Below are 19,808 nucleotides of genomic sequence, written 5' to 3'. Positions count from 1 at the left end.
ATTATTCCAGCCCATAAAATGATTTTTGTTGCTACTTCATAACTGTGATTTTGCTGCTATGAATCATAATGTGACTATCTGATATGCAGATTGTTTTAGACGATCCCTTGTGAAAGGGTCATTCGACCCCCAAAGGGGTTGCCACCACCCACAGGTTGAAAACCACTACCATAAAGCGTTTTTCCTCTCGTATTATTTAATTCAGCCAAGTCAGATACAAATCTATTATCAAGATTAAAAAAAAAAAAAAAAAAAAAAAACAAAAATCAGGAAATGATACAAAAAGCCTGGAAAAGGGTGCATTACTGAGCAGGTTTCGCGGGTGTAAGGTGGGCATTTCGCCTCCGTTGTGCCGCTCTTTCTATGAATACGAGCTAGGTTCCACAGGTATGTGGCGGGTCCAGGGCTTGGGGAAGGAAGGGCAGGGGAAGAGGGACTCAGCGAACGCGCATACTCAGCTGGAAAGGCCTTGGCAAATTGCCCAGCCCGGAGCTGAGCGGGGTCAGGTCGATGTCCTCAGGCTGCACCAGCGGATGCAGCGTGAAGTTCTGCAGGATGGAGGTGAGGTATATGAAGAGTTCCATGCGCGCCAGCGGCTCCCCAAGACACAGTCGGCGGCCTGTGTGAGTGGGAGGGGCCCGAGAGGGGCGGTGGGGTAAGCGGGTGTGTGGGCTGCACCCCCCCCGGCCACCCCCCCTATTCACAGAGGAAAATATGTGGGTCTGAAGATAACGGTTGGGGATGTTATCGACACAGGCAGCTAAAGTTTTTGAGGGGAACGAAGCCCAGGTAGCTGCCAGTTATGAGTGCGACCTGCCTGGGTCAAATCCTACATCAGAACGTTACCACAGCTGGCATGGAGCTGGGGTGCAACCCAGTGTGATCTGGGTACGGAACCCAACTCTCAGGCACTGTCCCTTCTCAGAGGCAGAATCTGGCCCACAAAAGGCAACGTATCCGACTTTATTCCTCGTTTCCTCCTCCCAGTACTGAGTTATTAGGATTCCCGCCCCACTCCTCGCTTCCCGCCCCCTTCCTTGGAGAAGTGTGGGGCGGGGAGTGGGGTGGGGACATGGGGGTATGGGGGTGGGGGACGTGGGGTGGGGTGGGCAGGGGACGAGAGCCAGCTTGGCAAGGTAGAGTTAAGAAAAACCAGAACCGGCAGCGCCACCTAGTGGAAAGTTTGATCATGGTCATTCTTAAAGTAATTGGTTTCTACCTTAAAGGAACCAAATTGGAAAAGGGAAATTTCTGCATGCCAAACCATGGATGGAGCTAAGGATGGGATGGGATAGATGGAGAGGGTTTGGAAAGCAATGTTAGAAACACGATTCAAAAGAGCGGCTTCATCTCTCACCAGCCGAAAACGGCATGAAGGCGGGGCTCTTCTTGAAGGATTGATTGGCGTCCAGAAAATGCTCGGGGTTGAACTCCTGAGGCGTCTTGAACTGGTCAGAGTCATAGTGCACCGTGTTAAGAAGTGTGATGACGTCTGTGCCCTGGGTGGGTGAGGAGGCAGAGTCAATGATGTCGACTCACTGAGGATTTTAAAAAAGAATTCTTATTTTATGTGTATGAGCGCTCGCCAGCATGTATGTGTGTGTGTTCGCGCGCGCGCAATGGCGGCTGGTCTCCTGGACCTGAGGTTATGAGAGTTGCTCTGAGGACGCTGGGGGATCCAACCTGGGTCCCATGGAAGAGCAGACAGTGCTCTTAACTGCTGAGCTGTCTCTCTGTTCTGGAAGATGGTTTGTCCTCCCCCCCCCCCCGTGCCCCCCAACTCCCACCGCAAACTCGGGTTTCCACGCTGCAAAGACAGAGCTCCCAGGGACTTGTAAAGTGGGGGTCACAGACTCCATTTAGGGTTCCAAGAGATAGGTACTAGAAGTCGTTGCTGAGATCCCAGAAACGAATGGGGCCACCCCTGGCCTGGAGTTTTGTAGAAGTAGATGCAGGATTTCTGAGCGGGAGTGGGGCTACGTGGGGTGTAGGGAGGGTGGGGCGGGTGTGTGTGTGTGTGGGGCGATTCTGGAGAGAGAGCCAAGGAGGGGCCTGGAGTTCCAGTCCCTTCTGGTATGAGATGGGGTTTCTGGGAAAGGACTCTGTTTTTAAGAATCTATGATGGCTAAACCAGGGGTGGTGGCCTACACTTGTAATCTCAGCACGCCGTGGGTGGAGCCTAGACCATCAGGAGTTCGAATCTACCCTCAGTCACAAGAGGGAGTTCGAGGGCTACAAGAGACTTCTGCCTCAAAAACAAAACAATAAAAAACAAAACAAAACAAAAACAAAAACAAAAACAAACAAACAAACAAAAAACCGAAAGAAGCAAATAAATAAAAACTGGGCAGGAGAGATGGCTCGGCTATTAAGGACACTGGCTGCTCTTGCGGAGGACATGGGTTCAATTCCCAGCATCCACATGGTAGTTTCCAACCATCTGTAACTTTAGTTCTAGAAGAAACAACACTCTCTTCTGGCCTCGTCGGGCACCGTATGCATATGGCGCACAGACGTACATATGTTCAGGTACAACAACCACTCATACACATAGAAGATACAATTAAAAATTGAAGAATAATGTTAAAAAAAAAATTGGAAATAAGCAACTTCCCATCTCTGCGGTTTTGCACCCTGGGAGCTGACTGCTAAGGTCAAGGGGTACCCCTTGGGCCAATGACAAGAGCCTAGGTTACCTCATGTCGTTTCGGGGGGGGCCCCAGCACACCTTAGGTATCAGGAAGCCGCGGAAAGGCGTGTCCCGGATGACACGATGCGGCAGGTTCATGGGACTGACGTCTGCGAAGCGCTGTACTTCGTGGATCACCGCGTCTGTGTAAGGCATGGAGGCGCGGTCCTCCAGCGTCGGCATCCGCGAGCGCCCCACCACGCGGTCGATCTCCTCTTGCACCCGGGCTGGGGGCGGAAGGATAATGGTTCTTGAGGAGCAGCTGGGACTGGAACAGGTTTGTGAGAGTGCACCGGAAAGGATCAAGTCGGGAGCTGAGGCAGGAGGATAGCTGCAAGGTCTGGTAAGTCTGGGTTTCAAAGCCTTTGTTTTAGAGAGAGGGCAAATGGTGGTGGTTGCAAGGGGGGGGGGGTTCTGGGTGTGGCTTTGTGCGGGTGGGCTTCAAGGCTGCTTGCATCCCAGGACCCTCGTTTGATTTCTAGAAGGGCTTTTGAGGTTCATGAACCCAGGGGTAGGCTGTGTGGGGTTAGGGTTAGAGGTCTTTGGCCAAGCCAGGGAGACCGACACCCAAGGAGGAGGCGCTTTGGGGAGTGGGAGGCGCACATGCTGTGCTCGAGGTAGGTCGTGCTGTTGGGAAGAGGTTGAAGTGCTGAGCAGACTATGTGCCTGGGACGCGGGACGCGGGTTTTGAGAGGCCAAAGGGAGAAGGAATCAGGCCTGGCGGGGTCACACGTGTTGGGGGCAAGGCCCATACTGCACAGGCTTGACCAGAACGGGGAATCACCAGCGCCGCGTGTGGACCCTGGCGGTCAGGTAGCTGGGGCCGGTCTCTCGGTGGGTGAGGGCGGGAGAAGAGAGACGAATGTAGAGCGGCCCTTTTGCTGCCCGCGCGCGCGCGTACCTTGCACTTTGGGGTACTTCATGAGAATGAGGAAGGCATGGCGCATGGTGGTGCTCACAGTCTCCGTGCCACCGAAGAGCAGGTTGTGCGTGGTCATCAGCAGGGTATTCATATGGAAGTGGCTCAGCGGGTTTTGCTTCTCCTGTGGGGGGTCGAGCGATGAGGCTGTGTATGAGTCAGGGCCTGGAGGAATCCTATACTTTGGAGCCTGTATGACCCGTGTCACTGGTCACCAGTTCTGTCCCTCTTGAGCTAACTTTTTTTTTTTTTTTTTTTTTTTTTTTTTGAGCAGGGGTGTGAAGGGAGAGAGAAAAAGTGGCAACGCTGCCAGATGCCAGGGTGAACAACTTGGCCAACCACAACAACTGGCTTAATGATCTGTTAATTGGCTGTGGCTCCGGGCAGCAGTCCAGCAGGGCCAGGTGCCACAGCTCCTCCTGTGGAAACGAGTGCCCGACTCTGTCCGGGCTGAGAACCCTGCAGATTTGAGGTGGGTGGGGCCCGGGGTGGAGGGGGGAGGGGGGCAGCACGAGGGCTTCACGTGAGAGGCTTTTTCATCTCCTGGCTACCTGTTCCATCTTTGTAAGGAAGCAGTCGATGAAGTCCCGGGGAGAGTTGGGGTCTAGGGAGTCCTGGTGTTCCCGGACGCTGCGGGCGATGAGCTTTTTCATGCCTCCAAAGTTCCGGAACATGCGTCTATGCGGTCCGGGAATCCAGTCCAAGAGACTCGGGAAGATATTGTACATCTAGAGAGCAGAGTTGGAAGGGGCTTCTTGAAGCGAGGCGGGCCGTGTGCTTAGCTGATGGGCTAAGTAAGGGCCAGCAGGTTAAATAGACTCTGACCGGCTCTTGGCAGGGGCTGCCAAATTCCGCAAGGGTGGAAAAGGGGGGGAGGGGGCAAGGGGGAGGAGGACGAGTGGACTGTGTACCTGGGGGTGAGGTTATAAGGTAAGGAGTGGGGGCGGGTCAGGCCAGACCAGCCTACATCTCGTCTCTGTTGGTTTTACTTGCTTATTTTTTCTGAGATGTGGTCTGGCTCTTTAGCTCTGGGTTGGTCAGGAATTTAGTGCTGGGGCTCTAGGTATGCGTCACCTCACCGGCCCCTGCTGTTTCTTTCTCCATGGGTAGACCCTGTGGCCCCTTCGACCTCCCACCCCACCCCCACCCCGCAACCTGGTTGACCTCAGAGTGCTGACCTCGCCCCAGGGGCTGCTCATAATCTGGAAGTTGTCGTTAATAAAGCGGATGATGGTGAGCAGCCGCTCATCGTCGTAGTCGAAGCGGCTTCCGAAGATGACGGAGCAGATGATGTTGGACACCGAGCGGCTCAGGATGAACACGGGGTCGAAGGGCTTGCCTGGGGCGGGGAGGCGAGGCGGGGTCAGTGCCAAGCTCTGGTAGGGCAACACGTGCAAACAGCCGGATAGAGGGTTACCACGGCTCCGGAACACTCACACGTGGCCGGCCACTCGCATGCAATATGACAAGGCTCCCAAAGTATTTGGCACTGTCACCCACAACACAGAACTCTCGCCATATCCTGCGGAACAAGAAGACTTACCCCTAGGACGGGCTGTTCTTGGACATGGTACACTGCCCACGACACAGCTAGATATCACAGCGAACATCCGCTCACAAAATCACCAGTAAGTCCAGCCAAAAGAGTCCACAAGGGTGGCTGGCACTTGTAACCCCAGGTGAGGGTCTGAGGCAGGAGGACGGCTGCAAGTTTGAGGTCAGCCTGGGCTATAGGCTCCAAACTGTCTCAACACCAGACAATTGGGGCGTTTTTTGGGCTCAGGCCGTCTACATCAGGCTGTTAACAGTTGCCTAGAGCTCTGCCCTCAGGGGACCTGACACTTTCTCCTGACCTCTGCAGGCACTCACATGTACTTGGCATATACTAGCACAAAACCAGATACACATTAAAAAAAAAAGTCCTAAATTAAAAACAAAATAGAGTTTGACATCTGCAATTTCAGCACTTGGGAGTTGGAGGCAGGAAACAGGCGTTCCAGCTCTTCCTCAGCTGCACAGTGGCTTTTTTTTTTTTTTTTTTTTTCAAGACAGGGTCTCTCTGTGTAGCCTTGGCTGTCCTGGACTCGCTTTGTAGACCAGGCTGGCCTCGAACTCACAGAGATCCGCCTGCCTCTGCCTCCCGAGTGCTGGGATTAAAGGCGTGTGCCACCACGCCTGGCTCACACAGTGACTCTGAGGCCAGCCTGGGCTATGCGAAAGGCCAAGTGGGCTATGACAGACCTCGTCTCAGTGAAAGAAACAAAACAGAAAATCACAAATCAATCAGACACACACACAAAAATGTGCCAGCACAGTCAGCCCACAGACATCCCAAAACGAGTCCCAATGTACTTCCTCATGATACCAGTGTATAGCTCCATCCTCCTGCCGCACAGCACACGTCAGTAATTCACAGCAGGGCACACTGTGACATCACGAGGCGTACAAATAAGCAGCAGAAGAAGTGACACACAAATAAATCAACATCAGAGCGCAGCAGACTGCACAGTGCAGTCCCATGCACAATCCTTGAGGACAGCCTTATCCCAGGATAGACCACAAACACATCGTATGGCCTCTAATCATCCAACAGACAAACACTGGGGACTTCTAGGCAGGGGCTCCACCACTGAGCCACGCCCCAGCCCCTCACTGGGGGATTCTAGGCAGGGGCTCCACCACTGAGCCACGCCCCAGCCCCTCACTGGGGGATTCTAGGCAGGGGCTCTACCACTGAGCCACGCCCCAGCCCCTCACTGGGGGATTCTAGGCAGGGGCTCTACCACTGAGCCACGCCCCAGCCCCTCACTGGGGATTCTAGGCAGGGGCTCCACCACTGAGCCACACCCCAGCCCCTCACTGGGGGATTCTAGGCAGGGGCTCCACCACTGAGCCACGCCCCAGCCCCTCACTGGGGGATTCTAGGCAGGGGCTCTACCACTGAGCCACGCCCCAGCCCCTCACTGGGGGATTCTAGGCAGGGGCTCTACCACTGAGCCACGCCCCAGCCCCTCACTGGGGGATTCTAGGCAGGGGCTCTACCACTGAGCCACGCCCCAGCCCCTCACTGGGGGATTCTAGGCAGGGGCTCTACCACTGAGCCACGCCCCCAGCCCCTCACTTGGGGATTCTAGGCAGGGGCTCTACCACTGAGCCACGCCCCAGCCTTTCACTGGGGGATTCTAGGCAGGGGCTCTACCACTGAGCCACGCCCCCAGCCCCTCACTGGGGGATTCTAGGCAGGAGCTCTACCACTGAACCATGCCCCTAGCCCCTCACTGGGGGATTCTAGGCAGGGGCTCTACCACTGAGCCACGCCCCCAGCCCCTCACTGGAGGATTCTAGGCAGGAGCTCTACCACTGAACCATGCCCCTAGCCCCTCACTGGGGAATTCTAGGCAGGGGCTCTACCACTGAGCCACACTCCCAGCCCCTCATTGGGGGATTCTAGGCAGGGGCTCTACCACTGAGCCACTCCTTCAAGCCCCCTGACTCGGGGGAAATTCTAGGAAGGTGTTCTACCTTTTTTATTGTAAACCCCATGAGAAACAAAATGGTCAAAACCAAAAAAAAAAAAAAAAAAAATTTAGTTTCAATTATGTGTATGTTTGTGCATATCTTTCTGTGTGTTTGTGCACATGTGTGTGGATGTCCATAGAGGCCAGAGAGGCTGTCGGACCCTCTGAAACTGGAGTTACAGGAAGTTGTGAACTGCTACATGGGAACCAATCTCAAGTCCTCTGCAAGAGCAGCAAGTGCTCTTAATCATCGAGCCATCTCTCTAGCCCACTCCCCGACCCCCGCCAGTTTTCATTTTTTGAACAGGGTCTCATGTAATGCAGACTGGCTTGAAACTCACTATTTAACCAAGGGTGACCTTTGAACTCCTGGTCATCCTGCCTCTACCTTCTCAATCCTGGGATTACAGGTATGCACTAGCACACCCAGGTCCAGATGTGGTGCTACTCTCCCCTCCCCCTCCCCTCCCCTCCCTCTGCCTCACCCCCACCCCCACTTTAAATTAGATTTATTCATTTTATCTTGTGTGTTTTGCCTGAGGGTATGTATATGCACCCTATGCTTGCTTGCTACCCGTGAAGGTTAGAGGAAGGCGTTGGATTCCCCTGGAACGGGAATTATAGAATGGTGGTGAACCACCTTGTGAGTGCCTAGGAACTGAGCTGGTCCTAACTGCTGAGTCCACTCTCCAGGCCTGTGGTGAGTTTTGGATGCTCTAGACAGCACAGCAGAGCTGTGTTCATAAGGCAAGCCTGAGATGACCTCATGCCCATTAGCCCCGAGAAGGACTGTTCCCACCACGAGCAGAGTGAGAGGCTTCCAGAAGCTTCTGTTCAAAACCTGAGCTTTGGCGCCCATAAGCAGGATGGATACCATTCCTGGGGTGTGACCTGACCTTCCGTTTTCTTCAGCACCTCCAGCAGGAAGCTGCCTTCCTCCAGGATCCGCTCCTCGATGCTCCGTTTTCCCATCCCAAAGTTCCGCAGGATTTGCACGGAGAACCTTCGGAGGGCCTTCCAGCGTTCTCCATTGGAGAAGGCGATGCCTGGGGAGAGGGAGGGAGGATGGTGAGGCCAGCTGCCGGCCCCCCTCGAGCTGCAGCCACTGACCCGAGCCATCTCTTCTTGATGGTCTTCCAGGAGGATTCAGTTGAGAATCTTGCTCCAGCCCCACTCTTTCAGCAAACCCTTCCTGACTCTGGACTGGACCACGTGCCCACTGTTGGTTCTGCAGGACTCTGGACTTTCCTCACCTGATGGTGGTGCCTCCATAGTCCCCTGTAAAAAACCTGGTCACTGACGATGGGCGGTGGTGGTGCACGCCTTTAATCCCAGCATTCGGGGAGGCAGAAGCAGGAGGATAGATCGCTGTGAGTTCGAGGCCAGCCTCGTCTACAAAGCGAGTCCAGGACAGCCAAGGCTACACAGAGAGACCTTGTCTCGAAAAACCAAAAACCAAACCAAACCCTGATCACTAGGCTGTCAGAAAGGCAGGGTAAAGGACCTATGTTTCATGCCACCGTGACCTTGTCATTGTCACCAGACCTTGTTGATGATTGCTTGTTTTACTGAGTGCACAAACAAGAGAGGCAAGCAAGAAAAATAAACACTGGCAAATCACCCAGGCGACAGGCCTGGTCTCTGAACCTTTGCACAGCCCTTCATAGAAGTCAGTCCCTTCCCCACTTTTTAAATTTTTGGTACTAGGATTGATTGAACCAAGGGCCACACAGACACAAGGCAAGGACTCAATCACTGAGCTGCATCTCAGACACCCCCTTTTACTTTTCTTCTTGATGGTGCCTCCCTATGTAACCGTGGCTGGCCTGGAACTCATTACGTAGGCCAGGCTGGACTTGAACTTGCAAAGATTCCTGTGGTTCTGCCCACCCAGTGCTGCCATTACAAGTGTGTGCCACCGTGTTGGACTCTTTTTGTACATCATCATTATTATTATTAATTATTACAGTGTTACATTTATTTATTTATTGTGTGTGTGTGTGTGCACATGTGCCGTAAATGTGTGGAGATCAGAGAATAACTTGCAGGAGTCAGTTCTCTCTTTCCATGCAGGCCCAGGGATTGAACTCAGGCAGTTGGGCTTGGCAGCAGGCACCATTACCTCCTGAGCCATGTCACTGGTCTCATGCATTATCATTGTCGTCGTTATTATTATTACTATTATTATTATTATTATTATTATTATTATTATTATTATTGATACCAGCTGTCTTCCTCAGTCACGGTCCCCATCTGTTTTATTAAGGCAGCGGCTCTCACTTGAATCCAGAGTCTGCGAATCCACCTAGTCTCTTTATCCAGCTCTGGGACTCTCTGGCGATCCCTTGTCACTGCTTTTCCTGTGCTGGGATTACAGGCAGCTGCCATGCGCACCTACCTGGCATTTACGTGAGTGCTGAGGATCTGAACTCTCAATCTCCTGCTTCTGCGGCAAGTGCTTCATCCTCTGAGTCATCCCCTGAGCCCCTGAACACTTTCACCCCGTCTTGACCTCACTAGCCACCTTCATCTTTCAGGTCTCAGTTCAGGAGGCCTCTGGGGTAGGAATTCCTCCCTGGCTGGGCCAGGCACTTCCTTCTGGTTCCTACAGCTCCCCAACCCAGTTCTGACCATGTCGGGATGTCGCAGTCTTGCGATGGCATGTGTTTTTCATTGAGCTAAGAATCATGGGATCAACATCTTGGATTTTGTAATTTTTTTTAAAAATTTTATGTGTATTGGTGTCTTGCTTGCATGTATGTCTCTGTGAGAATGTCAGGGACCCCTGGAACTGGAATTACAGACAGCTGTGAGCTGCCATGTGGATGCTGGGAATTGAACCTGGGTCCTCTGGAAGAGCTGTCTCTCCAGCCCTAAGTCTTGGATTTCTTTAAAAAAAAAAAAAAAATAAAATAAAATCATGATTCCTTTTGACATAGTAAAGAATTAACTGCTGAAGCAGATGAAAGGGAGAAAGACCAAGTTAAAGAGACGGCTCAGTGGGTGAGGTGATCGCCATGCACACGTGGAGAAACGGGTTCTATCCTCATCACCCATGTTCCACAGGGCGTCTCCATGACTGTATTGCTGCCTCACGCAGGGTGCGAAGACAGGCAGAGACAAATCCTGTCTCGAACAAGATGCAAACAAACACCTGCCCTGCGCCCCCCACCCCCAAATGAGAGAGGATTTGAAATGGGGAACCCGGATGGGGCCCTGATAGAGATCGGAGTTGGGTCGAGGCAGACAAAGAGGCAAAGGTCAATAATAACTTGGCACTTGGTTGAGTGGAAATTTGATGACGCTGCTGAGATAGGGTAAGGATTGGGGCAAACGTAGGGTTGGACTGGAGTGGACATGGTTGCTCGGATCCCACCCTCCCCTCAGGAATGCTTGTCTGTGCCCTTCGTGAGGTCATTATGAGATCTGCTGCTCTGGATGTCATCGACGTGACACGACTCTGATTTCCTTCCTAGGGATTCAAAAGACTAGAAGACGGAGGAGATGTGGGCTGGCTTACCGTCACCCTTGGTGAAGTTGAAAAAGACAGGGTACGAGCCGCGGCCGCTGAACTCTTCCCCTTTGTCCACAAGCGCCTCCTTCACAGTTTGGTATCCACTGAGGACGATCACCCGCCTGGGCCCCAGGTACACTGTGTACACTGACCCATACTTCTTGCTTAGCTGGAAGGAGAAGAGAGAGTTTCCTTGGGGGGCTCTGTGGTCATAGGAACCCTTCCCCTTCCCCACTGCCCTTTACCAGAGGGAAGGTCCCCTTGTACCTTAGTGAGGGAGGTCAGCAAGTCTTGGGAGCGGAGCTGCAACAGGTTTCCCAGGATGGGGAGAGGTTTGGGTCCTGGAGGCAGCTGGCCCTTGCCCCATGAACTGAAGGTCAGGGACAGAGAGATGACAGCCAGCAGGAGAAACAAGATGGCCATGCTCACACCGTCCATAGTGAAGGCAGCTGCGGTGCCTGCGGAGGGGGTTGTGGGGGGGGGAGAGTGGAAGAGGGAGAGAATGGGATCCCTTTAATTCCTCTGGAATTGCCAGGGCCCAGGCAACGGGACAGTGGAGAGGAGGAGAGACAGAGGTGACATCACAGGGGTAAGAGGATGAGGAGGAAGAAGGAAGAAGGACAGATCGAAGGGTGTGAAGACAAGGACAGATTGCCAGAATGGAAAGGGATGCAGTGACAGGTGGAGACAGACAGCTACAAGGACTTAAAGAAACAGTAATGAAACAGGGAACCATGGAATCTACGTCCTTTCTGTTTATACAGCTGTATTAACTACTATCTACCAGCATATCGTGTATAATCTATCTATCCAGCTTTCATATATCTCTCATTTGGTCTAACTTAAACCATCTATCAAAACACTGACTTTCACAAAAGAAATAATAAGACACACACACACACACACACACACACACAGAGACAGAGAGAGAGATAGAGAGAGAGATACAGTCAAATAGAGAAAATCACAGGAGAGAGACTGACACAGGAGAAATGTGTGTGTGTGTGTGTGTGTGTGTGTGTGTGTGTGTGTGTGAGAGAGAGAGAGAGAGAGAGAGAGAGAGAGAGAGAGAGAGAGAGTACACTAGCTAGAAGATGAAGAGAGACTGAGTTGGAGAACCAGATACACACACTTCCCCACCCCAGTCTGTTAAGACAGGGTTTCACTCTGTAACCCGTGCTGGCTTTCAGACTCACTTGAGCCCCACCCAGTCCCTTGAGAGACGAGATTACAGATATTCGGCACTATACCTTGCTCAGAGATTCACACCAAGAAAACAGAGTCAGGCTAATCCTAAGGGCTGCATGCCTGCAATCCAACATGGGAAGACAGGAAAACCATTAACGGTTTGAGGGTAGCCTTATCTACATGGTAGGCTTCCACCCAGCCAAGGGCTATGTCTCAAAAAAACCCGCCGAAACAACGCATTCAAATAAAACCAGCGGCAAAACTCCCAACAAACAAGCTCAAAACCAAATCAAGCAACAAGAAAGAAACCAAACGAAAAACAAAACACCCCCCCCAAATAAACAAAACCCAAACCAAAACAAAACCCCAAAACCACGCCGGGGCAGACACTGTACAAGAAAGAGTCCTAAAAGATATATATTAAAATGACATGTGTGCCACTGCTCTTTGTTTAAAGAGAAGCAGAAGAAAAAAAAAAATAGGTTGGAATGGATGAAAGACAGAGAGAGAGAGAGAGAGACAGAGAGACAGAGACAGAGAGAGAGAAAGAGAGAGAGAGAGAGAGAGAGAGAGAGAGAGAGAGAGAGAGAGAGAGAGAGAGAGCGCCCTGCTTCTAACGGGGCCTGAGGGAGCACAGAGGGCATAGGAGACACAAGCTGAGACAGATACGTGAGTCCCAGAAGACTTCTCAGAGATGGAGCCAGTGACCTCTCTTGGGAGCCACCCCTCACCTGTGTCCCAGTGTTCTGTAGCAAGGTTCTGGAGCTCTTGTGTATGCTGGGGTGGGTGTGGGTGGGTGCGGGGGAGGGTGCCTGCTCTTAAATTATCCTTTTCCAGGCTCCTCCTCTGCCCTGCTCCCCCCTTCCTGGTTCTTCCAATGAGCTTAATCCCCTCCTACCATCCCATCATACCTTCCCTGTAGACCCTGGGCTCTCAGCCAGCTGGCATGGTGGGATGAGCGGGGGCCACACCTCTAGAACCCTCTGTCACTTGACTGGGGCCTCCTGGCATGAAGGCTGACCTTAAATCTCCTCCGTGTGGCCAGTGCTTGCTATTTGCCTTGGAATTAGGGAGGGCAAAGGCTTCTCTCCACTCTGGGCCTGGGTTGAGGAGAAGGTGGGGTTCTGGAGTGTTGGCCAAAAAAATTAATGGGACAAGGAGGGAGTGTTGTAGATCCAGCACTGGATCGAGCTCTCTTTTGAGCTTTTCTGTTTTGCGCCTTGGTGTTCAAGTCCAGTTCTGCCACCCTGCCTGGGAGGCTTTGCCTAAGGCCCCTGCCCTCCCCACAGAGCCCTCATTTTTTTGGGCATTTGTTTCGCTAGCCTCTTCTTGCAGTCTTCCATGTCTTGTGGTTTGTCTCTGAAATTCTCTATGAATTTCTCTCAGTCTCAAGATAAAGGATCTTTTTTTTTTTTTTTAAAAGATTTACTTATTTTTTACACAGCATTCTGCCACACGTGTGCCTGCCCACCATAAGAAGGCACCAGATCTCATTACAGGTGGTTGTGAGCCATCATGTGGTTGCTGGGAATTGAACTCGGGACCTTTGGAAGAGCAGATGGTGCTCTTAACCTCTAAGCCATCTCTCCAGCCCCAAGATAAAGATAAAGGATCTTAAAAGACGTGTGTTGAAAGGACACACAGGATATCACTGTTTGTCAAAAAAAGAAAGAAAGAATAAAAGGGAAAGAAAGATGGGTAAACTGAGGTAAAGGGTCTGAGAGGGCCTTGGAAGTGGACCCAACTTGACTGTTCCTCTGAAGGGTCGGGGATGAAACACTTGTAACCTCCCCCCCCCCCGCAACCCCCCCATTTCTACTTAAGATGTATTTTAAAATTTTAATTATGTATATGGATCTGTTATGTGCATGTGAGTGCAGTTGCCCACAGAAGTCAGAAGAGGGCGTCGGACCCTCTGGATCTGGAGTTATAGCTGGAACCAAACTTGTATCTTCTGCAAGAACAGGCTCTTAACCACCGACGCATCTCTCTAGCCTGTCCCTGCCCATCGCCCCTCATTCTCCTCCCCCGCCCCCTTTTTTCAAGACAGGGTCTCTCTGTGTAGCCTTGGCTGTCCTGGACTCACTTTGTAGACAGGGCTGGCCTGGAACTCACAGCGATCCTCCTGCCTCTGCTCCCCTGAATGCTGGGATTACAGGAGTGCGCCACAACGCTCAGCTGCCTTTTCCTTTTTTGAGACAGGGTCTCAAAAATCTCTTAGAGCTTTCTATGTAGTCAAAAGCGACCTTCAATTCTGGATCTTTCAGCATGTACACTTACACCTGGTTTTGCTTGGAGGTTGCTGAGGATGGAACCCGGGGCTTCACGCACGGCAGACATCATGCCCAGTATTCCCTTCCTTTCGCTCGGCGTGCCTCTGCTGTCTCTTCTCATCTCTCTCTGTCTCTGTGGCTCATGCTTTGGTGACTGTGAATACAGCGGGCTGAGGCTGAAGGACAGTGTGGGTGGGCCGGGGAGGGGGGGGCTGAACGACACAGAAGGACCATACACTCAAATCTCACTCTCCCTCCCTCCTTGTCTTACAATACTGTCCCCCTTCCCTGGGCCTCTCCCCGCCACTACCCATGTCTGTTCTTGGCTCTCTTCTTGGAAACTGCTCCAAGTTTCTTTAACTTTTGCCCAAGTCAGAAGAACAAAGTGTCAAAGCCAGAGCTGGGCCAGGGTGAGCAAGAGAGAGAGATGTGCCGAGGGGCCACGGGTCTGGGAAGCCCTCGGAAGGGCGGCCAACTTTGCTGTCCTTCCAGGAGGTGGAAGAGGAAGCAATTCAACACCCCCTGGTACGCACGCTGAGGTGGAGGTGGGGCAGGTGGTATTGTTACAGCCCTGGACAGGCTGGTTAGGGCTGATCCTGGGAGAGGGGGTGAAAACTTCCTTGTGGGATTACAAGCCTCCTGTTTCCCATGGCATCAGCGCAGTACTGAATCCACTCCAGTCCCTTGACTCTGAAACTGGTTTGTGAGGCGGCTCATGCGATGGCCTCAGTCCCCGGAACCCACGAAGGGTTGCTTCAGGGACTTTGTGTTTTTCTTGTGTTCTGACTTGCCGTCCTGCTCCAGATGGAAGGAACTTGGACTCGAGGAGAGGTCTACTTTAACCTCTGAACTTGATACCATTGATGTTTTGGGGCTGGTAATTCATGTGGAAGGCGATGCCAGAAGCCGTTTCTTCATCCGTCCACTTGCGATGGATTCAGATGGGCCTGGAGGTTCTTTGTTTGGTTTGGTTTTACATACTCTTTTTTTTTTTTTTTTTTCATTTATTTTCTTTTATATGTATGAGTGTTTTCCCCGTTTGTATTTCCGCGTACCACCTGATACCTCATGCCTGAGGCGGTCAGAAGAGAGGGATCTCCTGGAACTACAGTTATGGATGGTTATCTGCCACAGTGTGGGCACTGAGAACTGAACCAGGTCTCCAACAAAAGCAATCTCTCCAGACCTAAGTGTATTCTTTCCTCTCTTCCTCTTTCTCCTCCTCCTCCTTCTGGAAATCAATCCTAAGACCTTGTGTATACTAGACAAGAGCTCTACTGATAAAAGTTCTATCACTGAGCCACGCCCCCAGCCCCTCCCTGGGGGATTCTAGGCAGGGGCTCTACCACTGAGCCACACCCCCAGCCCCTCCCTGGGGGATTCTAGGCAGGGGCTCTACCACTGAGCCACACCCCCAGCCCCTCCCTGGGGGATTCTAGGCAGGGGCTCTACCACTGAGCCACGCCCCAGCCCCTCACTGGGGGATTCTAGGCAGGGGCTCTACCACTGAGCCACGCCCCCAGCCCCTCACTGGGGGATTCTAGGCAGGGGCTCTACCACTGAGCCACACCCCAGCCCCTCACTGGGGGATTCTAGGCAGGGGCTCTACCACTGAGCCACACCCCCAGCCCCTCACTGGGAGATTCTAAGAGGGTGCTTTCCCACTGAGTCATGCCTCTAAGCCCTCACTTGGGGGGTTCTAGGCAAATACTCTACCAATGAGCCATACATGAAGCCCATCACTGGCTGATTAGACTTATTTTTGTTTTTCTAAGGCTTTGAGGTACATTCTTAAGTTACTCATTTAAGATCTGATGAATATTTATGTATTTGGGACAGTATTTCACGATGTAGCAATAGCTGGCTTTGAATTCACAGAGATCTGTTTACCTCTGCCTTCCGCCTGCTGGGATTAAAATCACTTTGCCTGGTGATTTGCCCTTAATTAATTTTGAATGTGTGTGTGTGCACGTGTGTATGCACGTGTACGCACATGCACATGAATTCCAGTGCCTTCAGAGGCCAGATACAGCAGATGTCCTGGAGCTGGGTTATAGGAGGTCATAAGCTGTTAAATGTGGGTTTTAGGCACCAAACTTGGGTCCTTTCCAACAGCAGGACTATTTTTTGTATTAAGTTTTTTTTTTTCATACACTGTATTTTAATCCTGTTTTTCTGGAACTTCCCCAAACTCTTTCTAGATTCTCCTCGCTTTTCTACCCACCCAACTTTATGTCCTCTTATTCTTTTTCTTAAAAAAAAAAAACAAAAACAAGACAAAAACTAAAGTAAGAAACAACCTGCTTTACCTTGACAAAAACCCACAAAACCAAAAATCAAAACAAACAGACAAAAGACCAAGGAGACAAAAACAAAACAAAACGAAAAACAAAACAAAACAAAACAAAAAAACCCCAAAACCCCCGAAATTAAAATCAAACAAAGTGATGACAAAAATACAGTAGAGTTCCTTTCCTGTTGGACAGCTATGCATCCCTGTGGCCTGTTTTCCTTTTTTTTCCCCATTGGTTATGACAGAGAGCTTTGCTGAGTACAGTAATCTGGATTGGTAGGTGTTGTCTTTCAAAACTTGAAATACATCCTTCTAAGTCCTCAGCTGCTATTCTGTGTTTTTTTGTTGTTGTAGTTGTTTTTGTTTTTGAGACAGGGTTTCTCTGTGTAGCCTTGGCTGTCCTGGACTCGCTTTGTAGACCAGGCTGGCCTCGAACTCACAGAGATCCACCTGCCTCTGCCTCCTGAGTGCTGGAATTAAAGGTGTGCGCCACCACACCTGGCTCAGCTGCTATTCTGATGGGACTATGCTTGGCTTTGCGCTCTCTCTCTCTCTCTCTCTCTCTCTCTCTCTCTCTCTCTCTCTCTCTCTCCAGGGTTTCTCTGTGTAGCCTTGGCTGACCTGGAACTCACGATGTAGGCTGGCCTCGAACTCAGAGACCCACCTGCCTCTGCCTCCTGAGTGCTTGGCTAAAAGGTGGGCGCCACCACACCTGGCCGCTTTCTACTGTTTTCAACGCACACGCTCGCTGTGCTGTGTACTTAGCAGTTTAGAATTGAGGGGCAATTCTCGCTTGCGTATCTGGCTTGGCGTCTCTTTCCTTAATGCTGGGAATTTTCTGCTGTGATTTTTGTTTCAAATGCATTTATTTATTTATTTATTTATTTTTGCTTTTAGAATGAAGTTCTGCTTTCACACACCCACGTTTCCCGGATTTGTGCTTGTCATAGTGACTCAGGTATTTCGCAAAGCCCTGATACCTTCATGTTGTTTTATTTTTTATTTTTTAAAAATATGTCTTTATTTTATGCATAGGAGTGTTCTATCACACGTACATCTGCTTGCTAGAAGAGGGCACCAGATCCCATTATAGATGGTTGTGATCCACCATGTGGTTGCTGGGAATTGAACTCAGGACCTCTGGAAGAGCAGACGGTGCCCTTAACCACTGAGCCACCTCTCCAGCCCCCTTCATGTTGTTTTAGTTCTATTGTTGGAGCACTCTCAGCCCTCCTCTGTCTTCAATCTCAGATCTTTTGTCCTCTCTTTGGTCTGCACTGTTGGTGAGGCTCTCTGTGATGCTTTTGTTCAACTTACGGTGTTTCTCATTTTTAGCCTTTCAGTTTGGATTTTTATCAAGATTTTGAGCTTCACTAAATTCCTCTTTTATAACCCCTGTCTCGAAAAACCAAAAAAAAAAAAAAAAAAAAAAAAAAAAAAAAAAAAAAAAAAAATCCTCTTTTCTATCTTTTATTGACTTCCTTATTTCATCCAGCTGTTTGTGTCCTTTTGAAATTCATTCTGGAGTTAATTTTATTTTCTTTTTAATTTTTTAAAAAGAATTTCTTTGACCATGTTTATAGTAACTGTTTTTTGAATTCTTTGTTTGAGATTCCATCTCAATCATTCTCACTGGAGGCCGTTATTGTGGTGTTGATAATTTTTGGAGGATTTATATTGCTTTGGTTTTTTTTTTTTTTTCCCACTTTTTTAATGATTTTGTTTTGGGACCTGGCTATCTGGAGTTAGGTCATTGATTGAATTTATCAATTTTTAGATATTTTTAATGAGAAAAAAAAATCACCATTATTATTTTAAAGGCAGTATTTGCATTGCAAGAGGGAGCAGAGGACCCGAGTACAGTCTCCAGCAGTCACGCTAGCTGCCTCACAGCTGCCCGTAACCTCAGCTCCGGGAGATTCTGCCACGACTTCCGGACTCTGAGAGCACTTGCCCTCACATGCGTGTGCATGTGTGCATGCACGTGAACACACACACACAAACACGCACACACATACGTAAATACACATACATAATAAACATACACACACACACACACACACACACACACATACAGACACACACAATTTAAAAAATGTTAAAAAGTATGAGGGACTAGGTTGGAGGTTTGTGGTGTTATTTTCCTCACCTACAGTGACTGTTGGGGCCCCAGGCATGACCCCTAGTGCTAACTTGCTCTTAGAACATTATTTGAAAAATCAATGACTACCAAAGGCCAGGAGCATGGTGACAGCCAGTAATAAACAATAAAAATCGAGCCACTGTTTGAGTGCCAAGAATTTTATGATGTAAAGGGCTCCTAAGTGTGTGCAGTAATGTTTGAGTTCACTTGTGAAAAGACAACAACAAAAAGAAAGGACAAAAGTGGGAAGCTGGAAGGGGGGAGAGCTGGAGAGGTGGCTCTGCTCTTCCGGAAGACGTGGGTTCAATTCCTAGCATCCACAGTTTGGCTCAAAGCCACCTGTAACTCCAGTTCTAGGGAACCTGCTGCTCTCTTCCGACCCCCAAGGCCAAGTACACATAATGCACAGACAGGCAGGTGAAACACCCTGGCACATAAAAAAAACCAAACCAAACCAAATCAAAACAAAAAACCCGCCAGGCGTGGTGGCGCACGCCTTTAATCCCAGCACTCGGGAGGCAGAGGCAGGTGGATCGCTGTGAGTTCGAGGCCAGCCTGGTCTGCAAAGTGAGTCCAGGATGGCCAAGGCTACACAGAGAAACCCTGTCTCAAAAAACAAACAAACAACAAACAAACAAACAAAAAAACCCCAAAACAAAACAAAACTTAAAAGGAAAGGAAAACAAACAAACAAAAAAAACTCTATCAAGAATACAAAAATACCAGACCCAGGCCAAACCCCAAACAGACAGATGAGCAAACAAATAAACACAAAAACCCTCACTGCGGTGATTATCAACCTGTGGGTCGCAACTCCTTTCACAGGGGTCACACATCAGATATTTGGATCATGATTCATAAAATAGCATAATTACAGTTATGAAGCAGCAGTGAAAATAATTTTATGGTTGCGGGGGTCACCACAACATGTGGAACTGTCCTGAAAGGCCATAGCATTAGGAAGATTAAGAACCACTCACTGCCTTATTGTAAGGCTACAGGTTAGTATCGAAGTAACAAAGAAAAGGCGGGTGCAGCCGGGCGTGGTGGCGCACGCCTTTAATCCCAGCACTCAGGAGGCAGAGGCAGGTGGATCGCTGTGAGTTCGAGGCCAGCCTGGTCTACAGAGCGAGTCCAGGACAGGCAAGGCTACACAGAGAAACCCTGTCTCGAAAAACCAAAACCAAAACCAAAACCAACAAACAAACAAAACAAACAAACAAACAAAACAAACAAAGGTGAGTGAGGTAAAGACAAGTGCAGAAGAGATT

The 19,808-nt window shown here is 50.2% G+C and overlaps 1 protein-coding gene across 1 annotated transcript; it reads right to left on the bottom strand.

Annotated features, from left to right (window-relative positions):
* Window positions 1-431: 431 nt before the first annotated feature.
* Window positions 432-12,674, bottom strand: LOC127203781 (cytochrome P450 2F2). The gene is made up of 10 exons (XM_051162648.1): window positions 12,560-12,674; window positions 10,908-11,098; window positions 10,647-10,809; window positions 8,023-8,172; window positions 4,787-4,947; window positions 4,160-4,336; window positions 3,591-3,732; window positions 2,729-2,916; window positions 1,358-1,499; window positions 432-619 (listed from the first exon to the last, which is right to left on the bottom strand). The coding sequence occupies exons 2-10, from the start codon at window positions 11,076-11,078 to the stop codon at window positions 438-440; spliced, it is 1,476 nt and encodes a 491-aa protein (XP_051018605.1). The 5' UTR covers window positions 11,079-11,098; window positions 12,560-12,674; the 3' UTR covers window positions 432-437.
* Window positions 12,675-19,808: the final 7,134 nt, after the last annotated feature.

Source organism: Acomys russatus, chromosome 19, assembly GCF_903995435.1.
Source record: "Acomys russatus chromosome 19, mAcoRus1.1, whole genome shotgun sequence".
Classification (NCBI taxonomy): domain Eukaryota; kingdom Metazoa; phylum Chordata; class Mammalia; order Rodentia; family Muridae; genus Acomys; species Acomys russatus.
Note: the sequence above shows the minus strand (reverse complement) of the source record. Positions and strands in the feature narration are given on the sequence as shown.

What these genes read in the sequence shown, in the direction of transcription:
- LOC127203781 (XM_051162648.1), bottom strand. Translation starts at nt 11,078, where the DNA reads ATGGACGGTGTGAGCATGGCCATCTTGTTTCTCCTGCTGGCTGTCATC. An exon ending in TGCTGACCTCCCTCACTAAG is followed by an intron (nt 10,810 to 10,907) that starts GTACAAGGGGAC and finishes TTCTCCTTCCAG; the next exon opens with CTAAGCAAGAAGTATGGGTC. An exon ending in GAAGTACCCCAAAGTGCAAG is followed by an intron (nt 2,917 to 3,590) that starts GTACGCGCGCGC and finishes TTCCGCCCCCAG; the next exon opens with CCCGGGTGCAAGAGGAGATC.